Source organism: Pinus tabuliformis, chromosome 3_2 (assembly GCF_031772625.1).
Source record: "Pinus tabuliformis cultivar Carrire ecotype Pingquan chromosome 3_2, CPIR1, whole genome shotgun sequence".
NCBI classification, from domain to species: Eukaryota; Viridiplantae; Streptophyta; class Pinopsida; order Pinales; family Pinaceae; genus Pinus; species Pinus tabuliformis.
Window position 1 is genome coordinate 268,923,243 of NC_142302.1, and position 24,396 is coordinate 268,947,638.

General features: G+C 38.1%; 1 protein-coding gene across 4 annotated transcripts in view; it reads left to right on the forward strand.

Moving 5' to 3' along the window:
- Positions 1 to 24,396, forward strand: part of MLH1 (MUTL-homolog 1) — a 503,175-nt gene that overhangs the window by 54,570 nt on the left and 424,209 nt on the right. For all 4 annotated transcript variants that reach the window (XM_089416226.1, XM_089416223.1, XM_089416225.1 and 1 more), the window contains exons 6-7: positions 288 to 436; positions 763 to 861. In XM_089416226.1, coding sequence (XP_089272352.1) covers positions 288 to 436; positions 763 to 861 — 248 coding nt within the window. The remainder of the gene's footprint in view (positions 1 to 287; positions 437 to 762; positions 862 to 24,396) is intronic.

The window sequence follows — 24,396 nt, forward strand, 5'->3', positions numbered from 1 at the left end:
AAACATCACAAATATCACAAATATTTCCAAGCTTCCATATTTTGTGCTGAACTCATTTGGTCATTGGATCAACAATCTCCAGAGTCCAAATAATTCATACCAATTTTCCAACTTTTTATTATGAATATCTTAAAATTTAGTGTCATATTTTTAAATGTATTAGGATCAGAGCTTGTTATGACTACAGTAATACTTTTTCACTCATGAACTAGTAAGTGAAGGTAGCATGCTTGTTGTTACCTTTAAGAATGTTGTTAATAATGTGCAATCCTTATTAATGATTGCAGATACGCTGGTTGAGTGCACTGCATTAAAAAGAGCAATTGAAGTTGTTTACTCCGCCATCTTACCAAAGGCATCGAAACCTTTTATCTATATGTCTATATTGCTGCCACTTGAACATGTGGATGTGAATGTTCATCCTACAAAAAGGGAGGTATTGTTGTTGTATATACCAAGAGTCTTTAGTTGCACTTCTCTTGAGATTTCTGTTTGCATATATTTGTTGGTTTCATGTCGTTATGCTATACAGCAAATCACAAATTGTATTTTCACACTAAAGAATGAACTCTGCTATTGTTTTTTTTTTCACATTAATAACTTGATTACATTTTTAGCTTCATATGATCTTTGAAAAAATAAATTGTTTCTTACCTGTTGCAACAAATACAAAATATTTGAACTATTTTCCAATGCATGTATTGTGTCCTTTTTTGAAGTTAATCATATAATACATTTCAATTTTAACCTGTGTGCTTTTAGGTCAGCCTTTTGAATCAGGAGAGTGTTGTGGACAACATACAGAATGCCGTCGAGGCAAAGTTGATGCAGTCCAACACAACGAGGACATATTACGTACAGGTAATCACATCGGGAAACAGTAATTGGTGTTTAGAAGATAAATAAATCTATTCTGCTTTAGTTTTGTTTATTCACAAATAAATAAAAGTTCTGCGGTCCTGTGTAAATGCATGCTGTAATGAGAAGCAATTAGATATCAACACTGCATTTGCAAAGAATGCACTTTTTAAAGGGGAGTTCTATTACAAGCTGGAACAGTTGACATTATTAACATCTGTTTATGATAATTTTGTAAGTCATAAAAATTTTACAAGGAATTTCAGAAAATCGTAGTTACTTTTGCACGTAACCTACAGTGATGTTCATAGAATGACCTTCCATTTCGTATAATCTGTTGCTACAATAGGAAATTCAGACACTGTGTTAGGTAAGAATCGAAAATGGAGTATATATCCATGTCATTAAATAGATAATATACAGTGATGACGTTTGTGTTAAGGTGGAGTTTTCATCCTTGAAAATTTAATACTTTTTTAATGTTGACCACATTGACGTTCTCCATTGAAGTTTTAATCTCCAGTTGGGACTCTAATGACCACGATTAAATCTTAATCGATGGTTGAGATCATTTCCAAGTCGATTTGTGTGAGTTTCTAGAGAAATCTCACCTTCCTCAATTAATTTATGTTAATTAATGATTTTCCCTAAGTTAGACTTAGAAAAAATTAATTACTGATTAATTAACTTAATTAAGGCATTTCTAAGTGGATATTCCTGACACTTTTTCTGGTTTCTAGAGTCCTAGTTTTTCTTAGCCTCTCTGACAACTGTTGAGACTAGAACACCATCCAGTGCTACAAAAACTAACGCTCCCTCTTAGCGAGGAAGGTGTTCTCTCCAACTAGTGCTGCACAATTGTGATAGCACCCTATCTTTGCAACATCCTCCAACCATGCTGTTGATGTCTGACCACTGTAGCTGCCTGCCACTGTCCATCAACCACTACGCTAACTCTGATTCATCTGCCATTGATTGTAGTTGAACCAACTTGCTGCATCTGTGTTGTTGTTGACACTGCATTGTACATCCTGTATTGTTGCCAACACTGCATCTGAACTGTAACTCCTCAACTAACACTCCTTCCCAACTGTTGCTGCTACTGCAACTACTGCAACTGAGAAGCATCCAAAATACTGAATCGATTGTGTCTCTGTAATGCAACTGTCTCCTGAGTCTCTCACTGTTACTAGCCTCTGCTCTATCACTGGGGAATCTGCGCTGCTGATGATTCTGCACTGTGCCTATTGCACTGCTATCAACACTGCTCTGTGCTCCTCAGTATCTGACTGCAACTAGTTTGCGACTGTCTCTTTGTAAGTGACTGCACTATCTGTGACCCGATCTTCCTGCTACTGAATATTGTAGGCCCTTGTAGCTGTTAGAAAATCAGAAAACGCATAAAGATTTTCTCTAGTTGATAATTACTTCTGATATCTTTGAATTCTTATTATCTTTCTTATGTTCCTTTTTATCTTAGCTCATCAAGTAATTACCAAAACCAAAACACAAAGATCAAGGACACTAGATATAGGTACTCAACCAGGGCAAAACCCCTATATAGGGGAAAGCCTTGTCAGTAGCTCTTCCTTCAGTAATTCAAATGAGATATACCAAGACCCTAGACCAACATACCTTTCTCCTCCACCAAGTCAGCCTTCCAATATGTTTTAGCTCACTTCAATAGTCTCTTCTTGTCCAGCAGCTTCAACCCAGAAATTTTCGCCCCAGCTTCACCAACAACTTCAAAATTTCGGCCTTCCAGCAATTGCAGAATTTCAGCCTTTCCAACAACTTCACAACTTCAGACGTGTGGGAAAAAGCGAGAGAATTTTGACTTCTTATGCTTGTGAGAGACCACCTTCTCCTTTTCTATTCCTCTTCTTCTTCTTCCTTGAAATTTGCACTTTTTCTGGCCCCAAAAGTTCCAGATCGAACTTCTTGTGAGTGAGTGACAAATGAGGTCGAGTTGCTGCCTTTATATAGTGATTCTGCCCCCCAGTTTAGGCCGACTTGTCCAGTTTGAGGCCGACCTGGTGGAGGAGGCCTAATTGACTTATTTTATAATAAAATAAATTTCTTCTTTGACAAATAAATCGCAAGAAGTGTTTTTTACAATGTGACATAGACAAGGACACTTGACATAAACCCTAGAAGTCTTCAATGGAGACTTTGACCTAAAAACAATTGACCCGAGCATGAAACCCATGCTTTAATAAGTCAATTTATTTAATAATAAAATTTCTTTTTCTTTCTTTTGATAAATACAAGACATCACAACTCAAATACAATTATGAAGACCGACAATAGTTACATTCTTCAACAGTAGCAAGGGTAATAATCCATGAGGAAACACCATCCCGATGCTCACCTCGATGGACCCTGCCCAAATCTTTGCACAACTCTGGGACTAAAGTTCCATATCATCCCACCTCACTCCTGAAGGTATTGCTACAAACATGGCGAACTCTTCCTCCAACCGTGAGGACAACTTGTCTATCTCTGCGAATGCTGCCGCCTAGTCTTGCTTCTCCTGCTTGTCCTTCTTCCTTTGAGGACACTAAGTACTGTAGTGGCCAAACTCGCCACACCTGAAGCACTTGACCTTAGATAGATCCTTCTTTTTCTTGTTCTCCCCCTGCGAGCCTTGTCCCTGACTGGGACCTTTTGATGCAAAGGCCACATTATCTTCCTCCTTCACACCCTTCGATCCCTTGCTGCCACTGCAAGGTCTCCCCACATCCCGTCCCACCCAAGCAACGTTTCTCATCCCAGAATGCTCTGGACGAAATTCTACCAATCCTCGTTGACACTGTTGAGGGCCAACCTCACCATTTTTGTAGGTGGAGGCGTCTCTCCGACAATTGCTAGTCCGTCCCGGATATCCTTAAGTCTGGTGAGGAAGGGGTTGATCTTTTCACCCTTCTACATCATAGCATTCCTTAGCTTCTCCTGCAAAAACATCTTTCGCTACTCGGAAGGATTTTGAAACAACCCTGCAAGAGCATCCCACAACTCCTTGGCCGTGTTCTTGGCCGATATATGTGAGACTATGTGGTCCCAGACTCCACCCAGGAGCATCTGCTTTGCTTTGGCCATCTCTTTCCTAAAGTTCAACAACTACTGCTTGTTTGTGGGTTTTGCCACAACGTTGTCTAGATATGTCTTCAAGCCATGTTCATCCAGCAGGAAGGACATCTTAGCCTTCCAGATATTATAGTTGGATGCACCATCCAACCTGTCCTGATCTCTAAGCCCAACGGTGGCTATCTCAACAAAACTCGACCTGGGGATAGAAAGCTCCCTCTTTCACCTGCTCGAATGCTAGTTCTGCTATTTGCACTCCCTTGTGGAGTGAGAAAATTTGCCTCCTACCACTGCCACTGTCATCTACAACTAGAAAATTTGGATTTTTGAACTAGAAACCTTCTGAGAGAACTCCCTCTGTGTGTGCACTTTCTCTTCCACCCGACGTTGATTCTGCTCTAGCAAATCTGTTGCAAATCCATTTTGTGCCTAGACAAGAGATCTACTCAGCAAAAATATTGATCTGCTTCACCCGAATTGCTTCCCGGCTTCACCACTGCCTGTTGGAACTGATACTATGCTCTGCGAATTTTCCCTGCTACCCGCACTAGAAAAATTGACCCCTTTGCCCAACAGTTCGAACTGCCTGGTTAGCCTCTGCGTAGATTTGGAAATTGTGCTGTCAGACTACCTCTAAATCTGGACGATTTCTTCCTTCTGCTTTTGAGCTACCTTTCTAATTAAATTTGATCTGATACCATGTGAAAATTTCTTAAAATGCAACAACTAGAATTAATTCTTCTAATTGATTAATAGTTTATTAATTTATTGATTAATATTGAATTAATCACATTGCAATTTCTTCACAAATAAAATACTGCGGAAGATAAAATGGAATTTGAGAAAATAATAGCACACACACATAAAAATGGCAATTATTTTTGGACAATTTTCTTGGAAAAACCCAATGTGGGAAAACCAATGCAACAATTGAGGGTTTTATTATTATGTAGTAGTGAGAAATTCTGTGTACAATTCTATGCTCAAAACTCGCAATCCTTTTGTTATGAATATAATTCATAACAAGTAAATAAATAAAACAAATATAAATATTAAATAATCAAATATTAATTAGGTTAAATAGTTATTAAGTTAAGTGAAATGGCATGTCTAAAAGACATGCCCATTCACGAAAGGACACCTGCTTAGGTATATAAATGCGGGTCCTCATTGTAACTTATATATCACTTTACAATTTTATATATAATAAATTATTATTTTAAATACCTACTGTATTTTAACATATTAAGTCTTCAAGCTATCAGTTTTCTTGCTTCAGCCATAGTTTTTATACTTTAGTGGTATCAGAGCCACGACGCACAATATAATGATGCAAGCCTTTGAGCGTAGTTTGCTGCACAATATGCCATTACATTCACGTCCTAAATCCATGGAGAATTTTAGTAAAATTCAAGAAGCACTTCAGAGTCTAGAAAAAGCATATGCAGAAGTTAAAGTATGTCGAAAGGAAAACGATAACAAGGAAAATGATCTAGATGATGATTCAGATGAAGATTATGTAGATCAAGATGATGATCGAGATGAAGATGATGTGGATGGGGACTATCTTGAGAAACAAGAAAGATGTGAGGCCGAATTTTGGTGGACACTGCAAGAGCGCCCAACAGCAGCAACCACAGAAGCCCTTGGATATCCACCATGTTACAACGCACGGTCTAATGTTTTGTGTTTCAGGGATTTAGGCCAAATATCAATCATGGAAGACGACTATGAAAATAGGCGCAAAAAGAAGGAGGTGGATATCCCGGAAGCATCGGCTTCTGCTTCTTCTGTACTTGTAATTAATTCCAAGAAGAGAAAAGTAGATGGATCGACTGTTTCAATAAATTCTCCCCACGAAGCTGCGCCAGTGGAAAACACTGACCCCAAAGAAAACATCCAGAAACTTGTCCAGGATATCAGAAATTATGTCGAAAGTAGTTCTGAACTAGACAAGGCTGTGGGAGCCATTCGAGAACTCAAGGAAATTCTCAGTGGTAATAATACGAAGAAACGCGCAAAAATAATGGTTAAAGAGGAAATCATTTCTCTTCTTATTCGACATCTTATAAAATCTTCCACTTCTAAAACCCTTACAGTGGATGTCGAGATTATGGACGCAGGTGTTCTAGGGCTCTTGACATGTCTTGCAAAACACAGCAAGATGGCTCGAAGAACCATCATTGACGAACATGCGATCAACCACCTGTTTCACTTGATATCACGACAACATATTCTCGTCGACGATGAGTTCATTTTTCGCGTCCAACTCTCGGGTCTCAAGCTTTTCCGAGAGTTGTTGCTGTCTTCAGCTGAGGAAACGGTGCGCCCTCTCCTCGCGCTGCGCGACAATGGTGGGGATTTCGTGTTAGGGTTGTGCTCAATATATTGTTGAGTGCAGCTTGTGGCTCTTCTTGTAATTAGAATTTTGATATCAACAAATGAGGGATACAGGGAAAGGATTGGCCACAACACGAACCTCGTTTCTCAGCTCACGGTCCTGCTCTCTTCCAAGAGTTTGAGGGTCCAGAGAGGTGCTGCGTGTGTCATCTTGAGCTTTTTGAAAATGCCAGATAGTCGTTGCCCTCAAGCACTTTTCGTGTCGGAGGGAATCATGTTTCCCGCCGTGGACATGCTACATAGTGGTGACTCCTTGTGCAGGATGTTGGGAGCAGACTTGGCGCACCATTTTGCTGCTCTTAATCCAAATACAAGATCGATGTTCACGAGCGCAGGCGCCTTGAGCCCTCTAGTTGATGCTCAAGTCTCCAAATGAACGAAAGTATGCATTCTCGGCCCTTCACCCTCTTGCATTAAAGGAACTATTTGATCATACATGTGAAGAATCCATCACGTGTGGCATTATCCAGCAGGGAGGGCTAGAGCTAGTCACGGATCTCTTCGTCTTGACCGATGTTCAGCACGACCCAGAGCTTGCGCCACTAGTCGCCCACGTATTCAAAGACCTAGTGGACAACCCTATCGGAGCGGCTCGTTTCATTGAGATGGGCAGCATCCGGTTGCTGAGAACCGCCAGATTGCATGATGACTTCTAGAGGATGGTCGTCGCACTGCCTTGTTGGAGAGAATTGCTATTTAAATTGGACCGTTGCTCTACATATACGACCAGGTTATGTCTCACGCATTTGGAAAACCCTAATTACGACATTACCTTCTTGCTCGACAATAACACCAAGCAATTCTTTGCCCACCACATCATTCATAACGTGCACTCAGGTCAACACTTAATTCAGGGGTCAATCGCCATATTTCCCAAGTCGCAACCTTTGGCTACACATATTAACCGATGAATTAATTATTGGTTTATAAGTATATAAATTATATAATAGTTATATAATTTATAGTTATAATTATTTTATATATATATATATATATATACTTAAAAAAAACTAGAGTTATTAAAAAAAATAAAAAATAAAATTAGACTTAAAAAAATAAATAATAAAAATAAATAAATAAATTCCACGGGAATATTCATGATGAGGTATAAGACGAAAGGATGGCCAGACTAAGTGAACAATATCCAAAACATTAAAGCTTTGAGGACAAAGCTTTCGAAGGAAGGGGCTATGTTATGAATATAATTCATAACAAGTAAATAAATAAAATGAATATAAATATTAAATAATCAAATATTAATTAGGTTAAATAGTTATTAAGTTAAGTGAATGCCCATTCAAGAAAGGACACTTGCTTAGGTATATAAATGCGGGTCCTCATTGTAACTTATATATCACTTGTAGAATTTTATATATAATAAATTATTAGTTTAAATACCTCATGTATTTTAACATATTAAGTCTTCAAGCTATTAGTTTTCTTGCTTCAGTCATAGTTTTTATGCTTCACCTTTACAGGAGAAAACTGCCCACAAAAATTAGTGAGACAAATTTTGTCTCACTTGACAGTGATCCAACTCCAAAACTGGGAAATACTGGGCTCCATGAAACCTCTGTGTCAACCTCTACGTCACTCCTGTGCAGTCTCTTGTACTCTGCCTGGAACTGCAACTAATCAAGCTGTCTGCTCAATTCAACCTCTGAGAATGACTCGCTAGCCTCTTCTGGAATGTCTCTCGGCCTCCAACAACTGAATCGACCCTCTGACTAGCCAAATCGAACTCTGCCTCTGAAGCTTTTGTGCAGACCCTACCCAGCCACCCTGAGGAAACTCAACCCTCCTGTAGCTGACTCTCTGGAACTGGAAAACTTCCTTTAGACTCATTGTCTTTGCCCCTCTTTGTCCCTGCGACCCCTCTCTGGCTCAAACTCTTCCGACAAGATGTTGCTCTCTAGAAAATCGAACTGCCAAAGGAAACTCGCTCTCCAAGTGTGTTTCTCCACCTACCCATTGACCTCTTGTTATAATCTCAAGTGGGGACTCCAATGACCACAATTAAAACTTAATTGATGGTTGAGATCATTTCCAAGGCGATCCGTGTGAGTTTCTAGAGAAATCTCACCTTCCTCAATTAATCGTTGTTAATTAATCATTTTCCCCAAGTTAGATGTAGGAAAAATTTAATCACTGATTAATTAACTTAATTAAGGCATTTCTAGGTGGATTTTCCTGACACTTTTTTCAGGTTTTGGAGTCCTAGTGTTTCTTAGCCTCTCTGACAACTGTCGAGACTAGAACACAATCCAATGCTACAAAAACTAACACATAATTCATTTCATCCATTTTCATATGTTTTTTCTTTCATAACTAACCTTTCATTTGACATATTGCATTATATTACCCTTTTCCATTTGTAAACATGCCAAAGTGGTTTGGGTTACTTTATTTCCAATTATTTAAACCCAAAACTAAGGTTGAAATACTAAATTATTGGCCTATTTTTTTTTTGGGTTTAAAAAAATAATTGATGCTTCATTCCCTAAGTTGCAATTGAAAAAGAAAAAAATGAAAAGAAAAAAGAAAAAGTAAAAGGAAAATAGAAAAAAAAGAAAGAAAAGAGAAAAGACACTAGGGAATACAACTTATTGTTTATGTGGAACACAACTTGAGGGTAGCTCCCCCCTTTGGCATCTTAGTTACCATGTTTTGTTGGATTTGAATGATGGAGTTCGAATTTAGGCTAATTTCAAAGTGTTGGATCAAATTCATCGAACATTTATATTAATTAGGGTTTTCAACGGTCTGCCATGGGCTAACAATTATGGCAACGATTGTTGGAATTTCTAAGTTTTACCTGTTAGAAATTCTTCTTGTACTACTTGATTTATTTCTTCCTACTTGTTCATTTACTTAACAAGTTATTTACCATGTAAATACTAAAATATATACAAGTACAATATCAACACACACAGATCATCAACTGAAAGTAAACAAGTGCACAAGTGACACCGTTGTTTTTGGACTAATGTCCCCGAGAGAAACCCAATGCGGGAAAACTGGTGCAACTATTCAGAGGGTTTTATTATTATGCAATTTCAGAATACAACCTGGGTGCCAGAAATGGCTCACCCAACAGAGAATTCCCTCAGCAGTAGTACCTCTCAGTCGGAGACAGATATTCCGGCCAAATCACCGGATGAACGATCCCAGAGCAACAATACAACTTCTGCTGCTCTGCGTCAACTTGATAGGGACTGCGTTACCCTATCCAACTCTCCAGCTCCAATATGTCCCACGAAAATCTCCCAGTGCTGCCTCTAGGGCCTGCATCAGCTTCTTTGGCCCAGCGTTAGCCTATTTGGCCCAACGTCAGCCTATCTGGCCCAACGTCAGCCTCTCGGGGATCTCCGTTAGCCCTGGAGCCTCTGCGTCTGACACACTGGCCCTCTCTGGCTCTACGCAACTCCTGGCTACCTCTACGTGGCCTCTGGCTGCCTCCGTGTGGCCTCTAGCTGTCTCTGCGTCAACCTCTTACAGCTTCTAAGCTAATCCTGCCGTTACTAACTCTGCCTCTCTGCTATGTATTCACTGCCCCTCAGCTACAACTCACATCACTTCACTCAATTTCCTCAGCAAACCTTGCCCCATAAAATCGAGTTCTTGATCTCTTTTGGTGTGCTCTCCAACTGACCCTCAAGCCTCCTCTTATACTTTTCTCATTGGTCCATCAACGACCGAGATTAAATCTCTAATCAACGACTAAGACTAGATTTGGCTTGATCCATGACTTTTGGACCATTCTAACTCAGTTTTATATTAATTCACATTAATATTTTATTTTCCCTAAGTTTAGACTTAGGAACTCTATTAAAAATATTAATTATTTTAATATATTCCAAACTGGTTAGATTCTGCCCAAACCATTTATGGGTCTTCGAGATCTCATGTGCTTTAGCCTCTCCAGCAATTTTCGTAGCTAGAGCACATTCGATGCTACCCCAAATCAACAACGAGCTATTACTCAATAGCCTTGGACAGTTAGTTATGCAGAGCATTTGTATAAAATTTGTCATGGGGTTTTCAACAATTTGCTACAAGTTGCAAATAGGTCCTCATTTGTACTAAATAAGATCAAGCGCACAGTGCAATCTCGATGGAATGGATGGAAGCGAGAGTTATGTGATTGATTAAACAAAGCTTTGAAGAGTCATTGGCGAAATCGAGCATGTTGATGAGAATTAGTCCTACAACCCTTTATGTTTGAGCTCAAAATGAGGAGAGGGAAAAGGAATTAGTTATTATGGGAACCCTACTCTTGATTAGGACTTTGTACCCCACTATAGATACAGGGACTCCTTTGGTTAACGAAGATAGGGGTAGTGGGCTCATATTGGTCTAGTGAAGGGCCTTATTCAATTCCTTTTACTAGTTCAATGAAATGGAGAAAAATGAGTAGAGCAAGACTACTTACAAGCTATGGGTTATTTGTTTATGTTATGATTAGATTGTTGAAAAGTGTAACTAGGTTTGGTCTTCATAATGACGTGTAATTGTGATTTTATGTAATTGATGAAAAGAAGAAGAAAAATTATTATTGTAATGCTTGTCTCATGGGTTTCATGAGCAAGGAATTTTATTTTAGTGATGGCTCCCATTGTGAGCCTTTAAGTTGTGTCATCTAGTCATAAAATTCTTTGTCATGTATGAAGGACCCTTCTTGGGCATATTATATTTATATATGAGTCAATGGAAATGTCAAGTAGCCCTCCAAGACCAAGCACAAGCACTTACCTCAAGTCGGCTTCAAAAAGGAATAATGTAAACTCTCCAAAGGACATGTCGGCTCACATATACTCATGTCGGCTCATTATGATGGGAAACTACTATTTATAGCCAACTCGGATTTCATTCTACACATAGACTTTCAATTATACATCTGAAGCATAACATAAAAGTGTGAGAAACAGGAGTAGAAGCCTCTCAACCAGCGTGGGAAGGAGGAGAATATGAGCTGTTTTGGCACTGATTTTTGGTTATTTCTCCTCACATGTGTGTATGATATTAAAGGTTCTGAAGTAAGGTTTCCACAATCAGCAAAGAAGCCAAGAAGTTCTTCATACCAGCATACATGCTAGCTGAAGTCACAAGATAGTATCTTCTAGTCAAGTGAAGAAGGTAAATACCTCCTAACATCGCACATGTGTAAATTACAGAGGTACAAATAGGCCAAAAGTTGCAGATCTGTGGAAGAGACCGAAAATTTTAGAAGTGCAGATAGTTTGACTTGCGTTGACTATAGAAGGAGGAAAATGCTACAAGTTTGTTTCAAAAAGGATGTCATTAAGGAGGTTTGTGACTTCATCTTGGAGTGGCACAAAGGTCTAGGTCTTGGTCTTGGTATTTGTCAATTGGAATCTCTATAAGAAGAAGAATTTGTTTGGGTTTTCCTCTCAAGGAGTGGTTTTTGCCCTGGCTGATAGCCTATATTCTGTGTTTCTTGTCTCCTTATGGTTTATGCATAGGTAGCTGTTTGATGAAAAATAACACTAATAACATAAGCAAAGAAAGATTCTAATCTAAGAAAGTAAAAAGAATTCACAAGCAGTTATCTAAAGAAAAGAAATCACCTAATCTCTATGCCCTAGATTTCTCAACATGGTATTAGAGCTAAGGTGACTAAGTCAAGGAAGGGCATCTTATCAAGGGACACTCAAGGATCAAACCTCAAGGAAGGCATCAAAGCGAAGATCATCTTGAAGTCAAAGGAAGCATCATAACCCTAGATCAAAGAAGTATTGAGATCATCAACAAGAAAAGAAGGCCAACATCTACTCAAGTTAAAGTGTTTCGAAGACTATTCATCCAAAGGAAGCTAGATCAAAAGGCGATGTCATCTCACTCTCTGTCGGATCAAGGATCATTCTTGAAGAAAACTACATTCATCAAGGAGAAATTTATTATCCTCTATATCATCATCAACATCAAGGAAGCAACAAGAAGAAGGAGCATCCTATCAAGTAAGTATATTTATGTCCACATCTGAATCTGTCAAAATGTCTTTTTGCAAGGAAAGCAACAAATTGGTTAGGGCTTCAAACTATCTTGCATGGAAGAAAATGACAAATTTGAATCTCATTGAAAATGAGGTTATGGAACATGTCAAAGGTTCTATCACTAAACCAAGAAAGGAAGATGCTCAAGCTCTTGCCAAGTATATGAAAGGGGAAGTTAGGGCTCAAAGGATTCTCATAGAATCCATCAAGGATCCCCTCATCCCATATGTATCTAAACTCGAAACTTCAAAAGAAATCTATGACAAATTGGTAGAGTTGTATTCTGTAAGCACTGTTGGAGAAGTCATCTCATTAAGGCAAGAACTCTACAAGCTGAAGATGTTAAGGGAAGATGGAATAACCTATTACTTTATGAGGATATTTGAAATTGGGAGCAACTACAAGATCTGGGAGAAGTCATGTCTGATAGAGAAATGACATTAGTGGTATTAAATGCACTACAGAAGGAGTGGGGTAACTTTACTTCAAGTATTTACAAGAAGAAAGAAGCTACTCCCTTCCAAGATCTATGGTCACTGTGCAAGATTGAAGAATCTAGACTGAAGGCAAATATGATGTGGGAGCAGGTGAGCAAAGTCAAGCTTATGCTACACTGACAAAAAGAAAGGGAAAATTTAGAAAGTCTGGTTCTTGGAAAAAGAAAAGGGACATGTCTAAGATTCAATGCTATGGGTGTCAAGAATATGGGCACTACAAAAGAAATTGTGCTAAGATCAAGAAAGACAATAACAAAAGAGGAAGAGAAGAAGCCCATATCACCGAATTAGTGGAGGAAGCTGAAAAGAAGAAATCCAAGAATGAGGAAGTAAGAGATCTCTATTATGATTGAGATAGTCTTCCTCACCTAAGTTCTTCTCAAGTTCCTAAGTCTTCTATTGTAAGATATGGCTATCATTATTCACTAAGAAAAATGATGGGATGCATCATGGCATCATAGAAGCATGAATGATGGTTAGAATCCATGGAAGTGAAGGATATACCTCTTGGGAATCTTATTGGGAACATAAGTGGCAAGGTCATCTAGTACAAGGTTCATCATACATCTGTCAAAAGGAAACATTTGCTGATGGGGATACTTTAGATCCTTAAGATTATATGATGGAAACTTCATTGAAAGGTTCATCGATCATGAGGAGAAGCAAGTGTTTCATCAAGAATTTCAAACTTGTGAATTCATGGGATGATGGTATGATGACATAAAAGTGAAGCAAATCAAGGGATTGAAGCTCTTTCAATCCAGGAAGCTGTTGTAGGAATTTTGGATGAACCAAAGGAAAATGAGGTATGTATGCTTATAGTCAATATTGTAGAGTCATGTCATATGGTTGCAGGTAACATGGACCAATGCTTTATCTTAAGAGCATGATCAAAAGAAAAGATCTCCTCCCTCAAGGGGATGCAGGAATGCATAGGTCACACATTCACTAGATGGAATGAACATAATATGTCCTCATATGAAGTATGAGGTGGTTGACTACAATTGAAGAACTCTGGTTGGAAGCTCTTGGGAATGTAATGTGTGAAGAAAAGAAGGAAGAAATCGTGGAATATGCAACCATGGTAAAGGCAATCAACATTCGAAAGACGAAGAAGATTTGACTAGGATATCTCCATGGAAGATATGAAGACTCTGATGGAGTTTGAAAAAGAAAGAGACCATTGACAATATATAACTTTGGGGGATGTGTCGATATGTATGCAGGATGCTGATGCAAACTAGAAGATGTCATGATGAAAGACCATCACAAAGGTAATGTTGATTTTAATGTTCATTCCTTTATTTTTTGAACAAATATCTGGATGGGTTTATGAAGGAATGCCAAGGGAATATCCATGGATGTCTTCCACCTTCGATGCACATGTAGTAGGATGAAAGATCCTTAAGTAAACATGGCATGAAGGAAAGCCATATATGGACTGAAGGATCACTTTTTGCTGATGACATGGCTGACTCATGGGTGAAAGTGATGGATGGTTAGTGTCCTATGTAGAAGTCCCAAACATGAAGACTCCTAGATAACGAAAAGAAGTTCATGACATCGTGAAGAGGAGTTATTCAAGCAGTTGGTTGTCCCATCATCTCCACCTGGGGAGCTTCTATAGGTCCCTAATTAAGAGGGAGCCTGGAAATGAGTTCCTTACTTGGAAGAAACTTGGAAATTCCTAAGCCAAGAGGAAGGTTAGGTACATTCCTTTCGTAGAAATGAGTACATTCCTTTATTGGAATAGATATGTCCTCCCTAATTAAGAGGGAGAGATAAACACATCATTCTTGTCTTCACTTGGGAAGATAGAATGGAGGATTAGGTAAACATCTAGCATCCGATACTCTTTGAGGATGTATTAGGGCATCAAGGTAAGAGTAGTCGTAGAGGACCAATATTCTTGTAGGATTGGGAATCCAAGATAAGAATAGTTCTGGTGGAACACACCCTGAGAACCCGGGTGGGGTATGTTCCAAGAGATAATGATGAGGGTGTCTATACATCATTGGTGTCACCAACATTGAGCTCAGATCTCGTGGAGAGATAGAGCTGTTAGTCAAGGCCTTGCTATGTGACAATTCTGGTCGATATGATGCTATAAAGATGGGCTACCAATCCGACTCTTCTTATGAGAAATTATTCAGATTGAGAATGACCAAGTAACATTATGAATACCTCCCTAGTTAAGAGAGTGTTGAAAAGTGTAATTAGGTTTGGTCTTCATAATGACGTGTAATTGTAATTTTATGTAATTGATGAAAAGAAGAAAAATAAAATTGTTATTGTAATGCTTGTCTCATGGGTTTCATGAGCAAGGAATTTTATTTTAGTGATGGCTCCCATTGTGAGCCTTTAGGTTGTGTCCTCTATTCATAAAAGTCTTTGTCATGTATGGAGGACCCTTCTTGGGCATATTATATTTATATATGAGTCAATGGAAATGCCAAGTAGCCCTCTAAGACCAAGCACAAGCACTTACCTCAAGTCGGCTTCAAAAAGGAATAATGTAAACTCTCCAAAGGACATGTCGGTTCACGTATCCTCACGTCGGCTCATTATGATGGGAAACTACTATTTATAGCCAACTCGGATTTCATTCTACACAAATTTTCTGTCATACATCTGAATCATAATAGAAAAGTGTGAGAAACAGGAGTAGAAGCTTGTCAACTAACGTGGGAAGGAGGAGGAGAATATGAGTTGTTTTGGCACTGATTTTTTGTTATTTCTCCTCACATGTGTGTTTGATATTAAGGGTTCTGAAGTAAGGTTTACACAGTCAGCAAAGAAGCAGAGAAGAAGTTCTCTGTACCAACATACATGCTAGCCGAAGTCACAAGATATTATCTCCTAGTCAAGCGAAGAAGGTAGATACCTCCTAATAGCCCACACGTGTAAAATACAGAGATACATATAGGCTGAAAGCTGCCGATTTGTGGAAGAGACTGAAAATTTCAGAAGTGCAGACAGTTTGACTTGCGTTGACTATAGAAGGAGGAAAGTGCTACAAGTTTGTTTCAAGAAGGATCTCATCAAGGAGGTTTGTGACTTGGTCTTGGAGTGGCACAAAGGTCTAGGGTCTTGGTCTTGGTATTTGTCAATTGGAATCTCTATAAGAAGAATTTGTTTAGGTTTTCCTCTCAAGAACGAGAGGTTTTGGCCTTGGCTAATAGCCTATATTCCGTGTCTCTTGTCTCCTTATGGTTTATGTATAGGTAGCTGTTTGATGAAAAAGAACACTAATAACACAAGCAAAGAAAGATCCTAATCTAAGAAAGTAAAAAGGATTCACAAACAGTTACCTAAAGAAGAGAAATCACATAATCTCTATGCCCTAGATTTTTGAACATAGATATAGTATAGGCCCTTTTTCTTTTGTTCTTTTCATGTGGACAATACCTCTATTGCATATGAGGAATATACATGTTTCGGTTCTCGAGGGACTATTGTTTCTCAACAAGTCTCACAACCATTACATCAAAATTCATCATATCACTTGTGAAAATTGAACGTGGGTGGGGAGGGTCCCAATCATTCCTCCCAACCACCCAAAATAAGCCCAACTAACATAACATACAATATATAATTCTATTTATTATTTAACATATGTTATATTTTTTTAAACATATATATAAATTATACAACTTAAAATAAATATATATTCGAAGTTAATGGTGAACTTTATCAAAATTTTTGTGATGATTTTTTTTCGAATTTCATGGATGTCGAATTTGAAGTTTTTTTGGGTTTTCCCCTTGGAGGGGTTTTGCCTTGGCTTGGGGCCTAATTCTTGTGTCTATTGTTTTTGCTCTTGATAATTGTTTGATGAAAAGAATCTAACAAAGAAAGTACGAAGATAACATAAGTTCACAAGCTCTTATCAAGGATAAGGAGAATTTGTTTTAATAGCTACCCTACTACATTCTCCAACATGGTATTAGAGCTAAATGAAGAAGAGAAGGCAACTTGGTGATCATCTTGTTGACATAAGAAGGGATCTCTTGTCAAGGGGAATTGTTTGCAAAAGGACAAGGAATACCTATTGACCTAGAAGGAAGATTACTACATCAAGCTTTCGTTGAAGATCTCATCATCTTAAGAAGGATCAAGCTCTCAATGAGGGAAGGAAGGATAAGCTCTTGAAGAAGAGGAAGCATCAAAGGATCTCGGATCATCATTCACTACTTGAAGCAATTCGAAGAGACTATTGTTGAAGGCATCCAATAAGTCATCATTCTAGGGCATCTTGAAGTCTCTTTGAAGGTCTTGAAAGCATCAAAATAGTTGGAGACATCATCAAGAAGGAGACGTTGAAAAGTAAGTGTCATATTGTCTTCTATGTCTTAATCTACAGATCATATGGCTACATTTTGCAAGGAAAGCAACAAGCTTGTTGGATCAGCAAACTTCCTAGCATGGAAGAAGAGGATTGACTTGGCACTCACAGAAAATGAAGTCATGGAATATGTTCTTGGTGAAGTTGTTGTACTAGACAAAGAGAAGACTCAAGAATTAGCAAAATACAAGAAGGGAGAAGTGAGAGCACAAAGGATCATTATTGAATCCATAAAGGATCATCTTGTCCCCATTGTTGCTGATTTGAAGACATACAAGGCTATGCATGATAAGTTGGTGAAATTGTACACTATAAGTACATCGGGTCAAAATATTTCCTTGAGAAATCAACTATATAAAATAAGGAAGTCAAAGGATGAAGACAAGGGCTTGGGGAAGTTGTTTTCGATTCAGAAATGACTACTTGTGTATTAAATGCTTTTCCACTAGATTGGATCAATTTTGCAACTAGTATCTACTCAAAGAAGGATACTACTCCTTTTGATGAGTTATGGGCTCAATGTATCTTGGAAGAAACTAGGATAAAGGAAAAGGATGATACCAGATCAAATGAAAAGTCTCAAGCCTTTATTACAAAGTCCAAGAAAAAGAAGAAAGGGAAGTTTGGAAAGTCCAAAGGAAAACCAAATATGTCCAAGATCCAATGTTTTGGATGCAATGAGTATGAACATTTTAAAAAGGATTGTCCAAACGAGAAAAACAACAAAAGGAAGGAAAGGAGTGAATCTCACATAGCTAAGGAAAAGGGAGAACCTGAGAAGAAACCAAAAGGAGAAGATCCCAAGGATCTTTACTATTGAAAGAAGCTACATCTCCATTAGGTTCATTTGCAATTTGTCTTTCTTTTATTAGAAAATAGAAAGTAGAATAACATGCATCGTTGCATTCTTTAGAAGAGTCTTCGTTTCTGTAAAGCATGTCATCATAGAAAGAAATATGTGATAGTAGAGGAATTAGAGTGTACATGATCAAGTTGCTATGGAAGGAGTCATCTGGCTTATAAGAATGAGAAGATTGGGACCATATTGCACATTATAGTTCATCCACACATTTTTCTAACATAATGTTAGAAGTAGTCATCTTGCAAAGAAGGATCATCAAGATCCTCCAATAAGAACCATCATTTAGGAAGGTTCTTGGAAGAAGCAGTGTGGCATGACTAGTATGTATTCCATCTAGTTTGGAAACAATAGTCTTGAAGGATGAAGGTATGTAGATGGTTGAGGGACAATTTGAAAGGCAAAATTGAAGTCTTTCTATTCTTAAGGAAAGCTTATCTTCGATAAGGATGGAAGCAAGCTCATTCAAGGAAACGATGGCTGAATGGTTGTATGGAAGCAAAGGTATGCGTGTCATCAAGTAACTCTTCCCTAAGGGAAGGTTCATATCTACAAGAATCTTTCATAAAGAGTTGGTTATAAAAATATGCTCGGTAAGTCTTCCATATGTTTACTCGATGCTTGGAAGAAGAAGTTTGGCATGCTTTGGAATGACTAAAGATCAAGACTCTACCACAAGATAGCATGACATAAACACAATGATATTGATGAACGTCAAGTATGATCTCCGAAAGAAAGAAAGAGAGTTGATAATGACGACCCCAAGGAAGAGATTGTAGTCTACTAGTCATTTCGATCCATGGACACCTTAATTAAAAGTGAATGCATTGGAAAGGAATCTTGTACAATATGGAGATGGATCATATAGAAGGATGTTGATCTCAAAGGATTCAAGCAAATATTTTGATAAAAGGGCCATCATGATAAGGTAAGTATGATATTAATATTTTGGTATTGGTTATCTGGTTGACATATTGTTTTGCTACCTAGAAGGATATTGCAAATGGTAGTTGAGGCAAGTTCAACTGTTGATGTTGAACTCAATTCAAAGATCATGTGGATTGAGTGAATGGTTTTGGTAATCCTTAAAGGATTATGTAGCCAAGATGTTTATGTCATCATCTTGGGATTGAAAGGTAGCAGTATAAGTAGATAACTTGGTGATCATATTTCTATGAAGATCACTTTGATATTTAGAGGAAGCAATGATAGGCTCAATGCAATGTCTTCATTAATGATGACTAGAAGAAAGTGATATGTAAGATGGCCTGAATCTTGTTGCAAGATTGAAGGAAGAGTATGGCTCCATAATATCCAGGAAGGTAGAAACTCAATATGATGAGATGCAAAAGAAAGGAGGAGCCATGCAGTTACTACTTGAAGATCTGCATGAAAAACTGGTAGGTGACACACTTATGAAGACAAGCTAAAGAGCTTGTGGTTATGACTTCCCAATTGAAAGAAAGTGAAAGAATCTTCTCTATGCTTTAGAGGGAGTAGGAAACCTCCTTAAATAATTGAAAAGGAGCAAGGATCAATTCCCTAATTAAGTGGGAATGAGGATATCCTCCTTGGTTGAAAGGGCGTGATGATGGACATTGTATTCTCTTCTACCATGTGTCATGCACTAGGCCAAGACTAACAACCATACATCTAAGTGAAGGCCATGGTAGGGAGAATGGAGGATTGGACAAGCATCTGGGATCACTACTCCTTGAGGATATAAAATCCAAGATAGGAAGTATTCTTGTTGACCGACACTCTTTGAGGATTGGATAGGTATCCAAGACAAGAGTGGTCGAAGAGGACCAATATTCTTTGAGGATTGGGAATCCAAGATAAGAATATTCCTAAAAGGACATACCTAGTGAACATCCAGATGGGGTATGTACCTTGAAGAGGTAGTGTGGTATCTCATGTAAAGCCTCCCAACATTATGCTCTGATATAAGAAGAGCTTGTCAAGTTAAGGCCTTACTATGTTGACAATGTTGACAATGCTGGTTATGATGTTGATGTTTAAAGATGGCTTACCAATCCGACTCTTCTTATGAGAACTCTTCAGTTTGAGAATATCCTTGTACCAGTTGTACAATTATGAATACCTCCCTAGTTAAGAGGGAGTGTTGGAAAATGTAACTAGTTTCGGTCTTCATAATTGTCATTGTACTCATGTCAATATGTATATCTTATATTACAAGAAAAAGAAGAAAAAAATATTATTTTAAGCATGGGTTTCATGCTCAATTTTGTTGGTCCTCTAGGTCAAGTGTGTTCTTCATGCTTCTAGGGTTTGTCAAGTCAAAAGAATATTTTTCTTTAGTCAAGAGAGTCTTTATCATTTGTATAAGACCCTATGGGTAAGTTGTAACATGTAAAAGATATTATTTTGAGTCTAGAAAGTCCATATGAGCGTGCAAGCACAACTCGGCCTTGCCAAAAGAAGTCAGCCAAGTTTAAGGCTATTCAACCTCACGAGAAGGCTATATATACGAACAAAATGACCTCTTTTAAACCACATTTTTGGAGTTCAATCCTAAGCAAGAAAAGGAAGACAAGGAGCGTAAACCTAGAAGAAGGGAGCATCTCAAGAAAAAACCGAAATCTGATTTTTTTGACTATCTTTCTTTCACACGTGCAAAGGATCAGGGTTTCTGTTGTTGTTGCAAGGCCGAAATTGTAGACCTAATTGCAGGTTCGAAACTTTATTGCAAGAAGGTCAAGAATTGAAGCCAAAAAGTCTAGAAGCAAAGGAACAAGATAAAATGAAGGAAGGAGACCTAACTTTGATCTCCTCTACCTACACGTGTGGTGTTAGGGTTTCTGTAGCTACTGAAGGGCCAAAAGTTACAGGTCTAGATTGCATATCCGAGCTAGGGGCCGAAGTTAAGACTTGAAGTAGATTTGACTCTTGTTGACCTGGTTGATCTTGACCTAATTAGAAGAGATTCTTGGAAGGCTGACTTGGTGCTTGGAGGGGGACTTTGTCTAGGGTTTTGGGTCTTGGCTTTCTCTTTTGATCAGATTCTATAAGAAGAGAAGATGTTCTTTTGGGTTTTCCCCTAGCTTGGAGCCTAGTTCTTGTGTCTATTGTCTCTATTGTTTTTGCTCTTGATAATTGTTTGATGAAAAGAATCTAACAAAAAACGTAAGAAGATAATATAAGTTCACAAGCTTTTATCAAGGATAAAGAGAATTTGTTTTAATACTTGCCCTACTACATTCTCCAACACTTCTTTCATCAGAAACAAATTATTCAATCAATCCCAAAGTATGAGGTCTTCTTTAATCACGAGACTTCTTTTTTATGTCCTTCAAAAATCTGGAATAACTCTTCCAATTGCGGCAAATGTCTTATAATGATCTTTTCCCTTTTATTGAGAGAACCTTTTTGCTTCTATGCTGCCATCTGTTGCATGCTAAATCTTGACTTCTCTTAGGCACAATTAATCAAAGCATACTTTAAATTGCTCGCTCCCTTTGAACTTGGTTCTTCTTCTTGTACATATTGGGAAAGTTCTCATGCTTTGCTTCATTCTTCTTCCATCTGCTGCCAATGCTTGGGCAACCCTAGCCATTGTCTTGCAATCCTCTTTGAGAGGATACGAAAGAATGATTACAACCAAGCAAAAGATACATAGACAAGAAACTAACTAAAAATTAATAACAATAGCCTTAATCAAAGAGGAAAGTTATAGAATACTTATCTTTTGAGAAAAGTCAGGTCCCGCTTAATCTTTGCTTCCTTGGATTATCGCCATCTTCTCTTCTTTGTCCTCATCATGATGTTTTCTCTCCCAACTAGGGTATCTTCTCCCAGTAGAAACATCCAGTACTAAGGTTAGGGTTTTCTTAGTACAGACTTTAGCTAGGGTTGACAAGCCCTAGATGCTTCAATATCCAAAATCTCTTGTATTGCAGAGCGTGAGGGGTAATATTTCAACCTTGCTTGTCCTCCTTTTGTACCTTCGAGTATGGTGCCAAATCACTATTTCTTTGTGCTATCTTGTCTAGGCCAGTTGTCAAAACACTTTACAGACTATTGTCCAGGCCTGCAGTCATATCTCCCACCTGTAGTAGCCTTTTATCCCTTCCTCATGGACTTGTCTCCTCCTAACATTCACGTAAGGCTACTCGGGTCTCAAATCCGCACTTATAACATGCTTGTCAGCCTATTGTACCGGCAAACTTATGTTTCATCCCTTTTTCCTATTATGACAGACCTTTGGCTCCTTGTCTTTATGCAGAACAAAGGTATAATAGGCCTTTTTCTAGGTTGAAACTTGACCAAGACTTGATTGCAACAGATCCTGAGATAAACTGGGATGCATAACAGAGATATGCTTACCTTAGCCAATGCAACTCAGATGCCACAGAGATTTGCAAATTCTTTTGATGTAGTTGCTTTATATATTCTTGAACTATGCTCGGGCTCATCATTAAAGAGAGAGACTCAGATCGATCTTCTTGTTTTATTATGGGCTCGGATCATTTCACAACATTGTAGTCAAAGATGAGACTTGAATCACCCACAGACCTCGGATTTGTCACTGAGATTTCCACTTGGATTATTATCTTCAACTGAGAGGTGAATTTGGATTTACTTCACATTGACTCAGACCACAGAGGCATGAATTACTTGAGGGAGTAATAAATGCAATATAATTGTATATTCAATCTTGATTTTTGTCTGAGAGGCTTGGATTTGATTTTAGTTTTATATATACTTTGGACTGTCCACAGAAACTTGAAATTCAGATTACTCTGGAACCCCCTGTGTTAGCCCTTTGCCTCTCTGTGTCAGCTCTCTAGCCTTCTGCATCACCCACGCAATCTCCTCAGCCTCTGCGCAGACTCTCGCTGCCTCTGCGTGGCTCTCGCTGCCTCTACGTAGCCTCCTCAGTCACTGCGCTGACCCTTTGGCACTATCTCTGCCTCTTTGCTATGTACTCACTGCCCCTCGTTGGAACTCAGATCACTTGTTCGAATTTTCTCAGCAAAACCTGCTCCAGAAAATCGAACTGACTGATCAATCTTGGTGTTTCTCCAACTGACCCTCAAGCCTCCTCTTACACTTTTCCTGTTGAGTCTTCAACGACTGAGATTAAGTCCCTAATCAACGGCTAAGATTAGATTTGGCTTGATCCATGTTATTTAGAACTTTCTCACCCAGTTTTATATTAATACCCATTAATGTTTCAATTTTCCCAAGTTTAGACTTAGGGATTCCATTAAAAATATTAATTATTTTAATATCTCTCTAATCGGGTGGAATTTCCCCGAACCATTTCTGGGTCTTGGAGATCTCATGTGCTTTAGTCTCTCCACCAATTTTCATGGCTAGAGCACATCCGATGCTACACCAAATCAACAAAGCTCCATAAATTGAATGGTGGAAAGGGCTGTCCTAACTTTCTATTCAACCAAGCTTATGCGTGGAGGCAAATTTTAAGGATGCAAGTCTAAATCTAGAATGCAAATGCAATTGTTTCAATAAGATTTGATTGTAAGAAAATGCTTCAATATAGGAAATGTTAAACCACTTATAATCAAGGCTTAAGATAATCAGTTAGAACACAAGATCACTAGCTTACAACAATGATTCAATTGAAGCAAATTTAAGATCACTAATTGAAACAATAGAAATGCAAGAGATGACAATAAGATATTAATGTTATGAAACAATAACTCAAATGCCTTTAGTTAATGGTGCTTATTAAGATGTTCTTCACTTATATGTTATTGTGACAATTAAAACAAGTGAGAATTGTATGATGAAAGCACAAGAGAAAGATGGCAAATGAGATTGCTAACAAGAAGATATTAGAAAGACTATTTCAAATCTAGAATGCAAAATATCAAATATCCAATCAAGATATGACAAGAAAATATGCAACTCAAGAGATTAGATCCAACAATGATGACAATGAAACTTCAACTAATCAAATGAGGGCAAGAAAATAGGTTACTAAAACAAATGCAATGAGAAAATAAGTTAAGAAGATGAGAGATCCTCCCTTTTAAATAAGGAGGTGGATACCATGGGATTGAATCCTAAGCTCCCTTCAAGAAACAAGATTATAATTATTACAATGAAGAAGAAACCCTTTAGACAGTGAGAAGGGCTCTTCCAAACTTGAGGAGATTACAAAGATGATAGAAATCGTATAACAACCAATTCCTCCTCAAGCTTCAATATATCAAAAAAGAGGCTACAAGTCAATAGATGGTGAAACTTTAATGGCAAATGACTTGCCCCAAGCCTCTAAAAACCCGCAACCCTGATGAACATAACCCTCAAGAGTGTACGACCTTACAAGGAGAAAGGTTATAAATT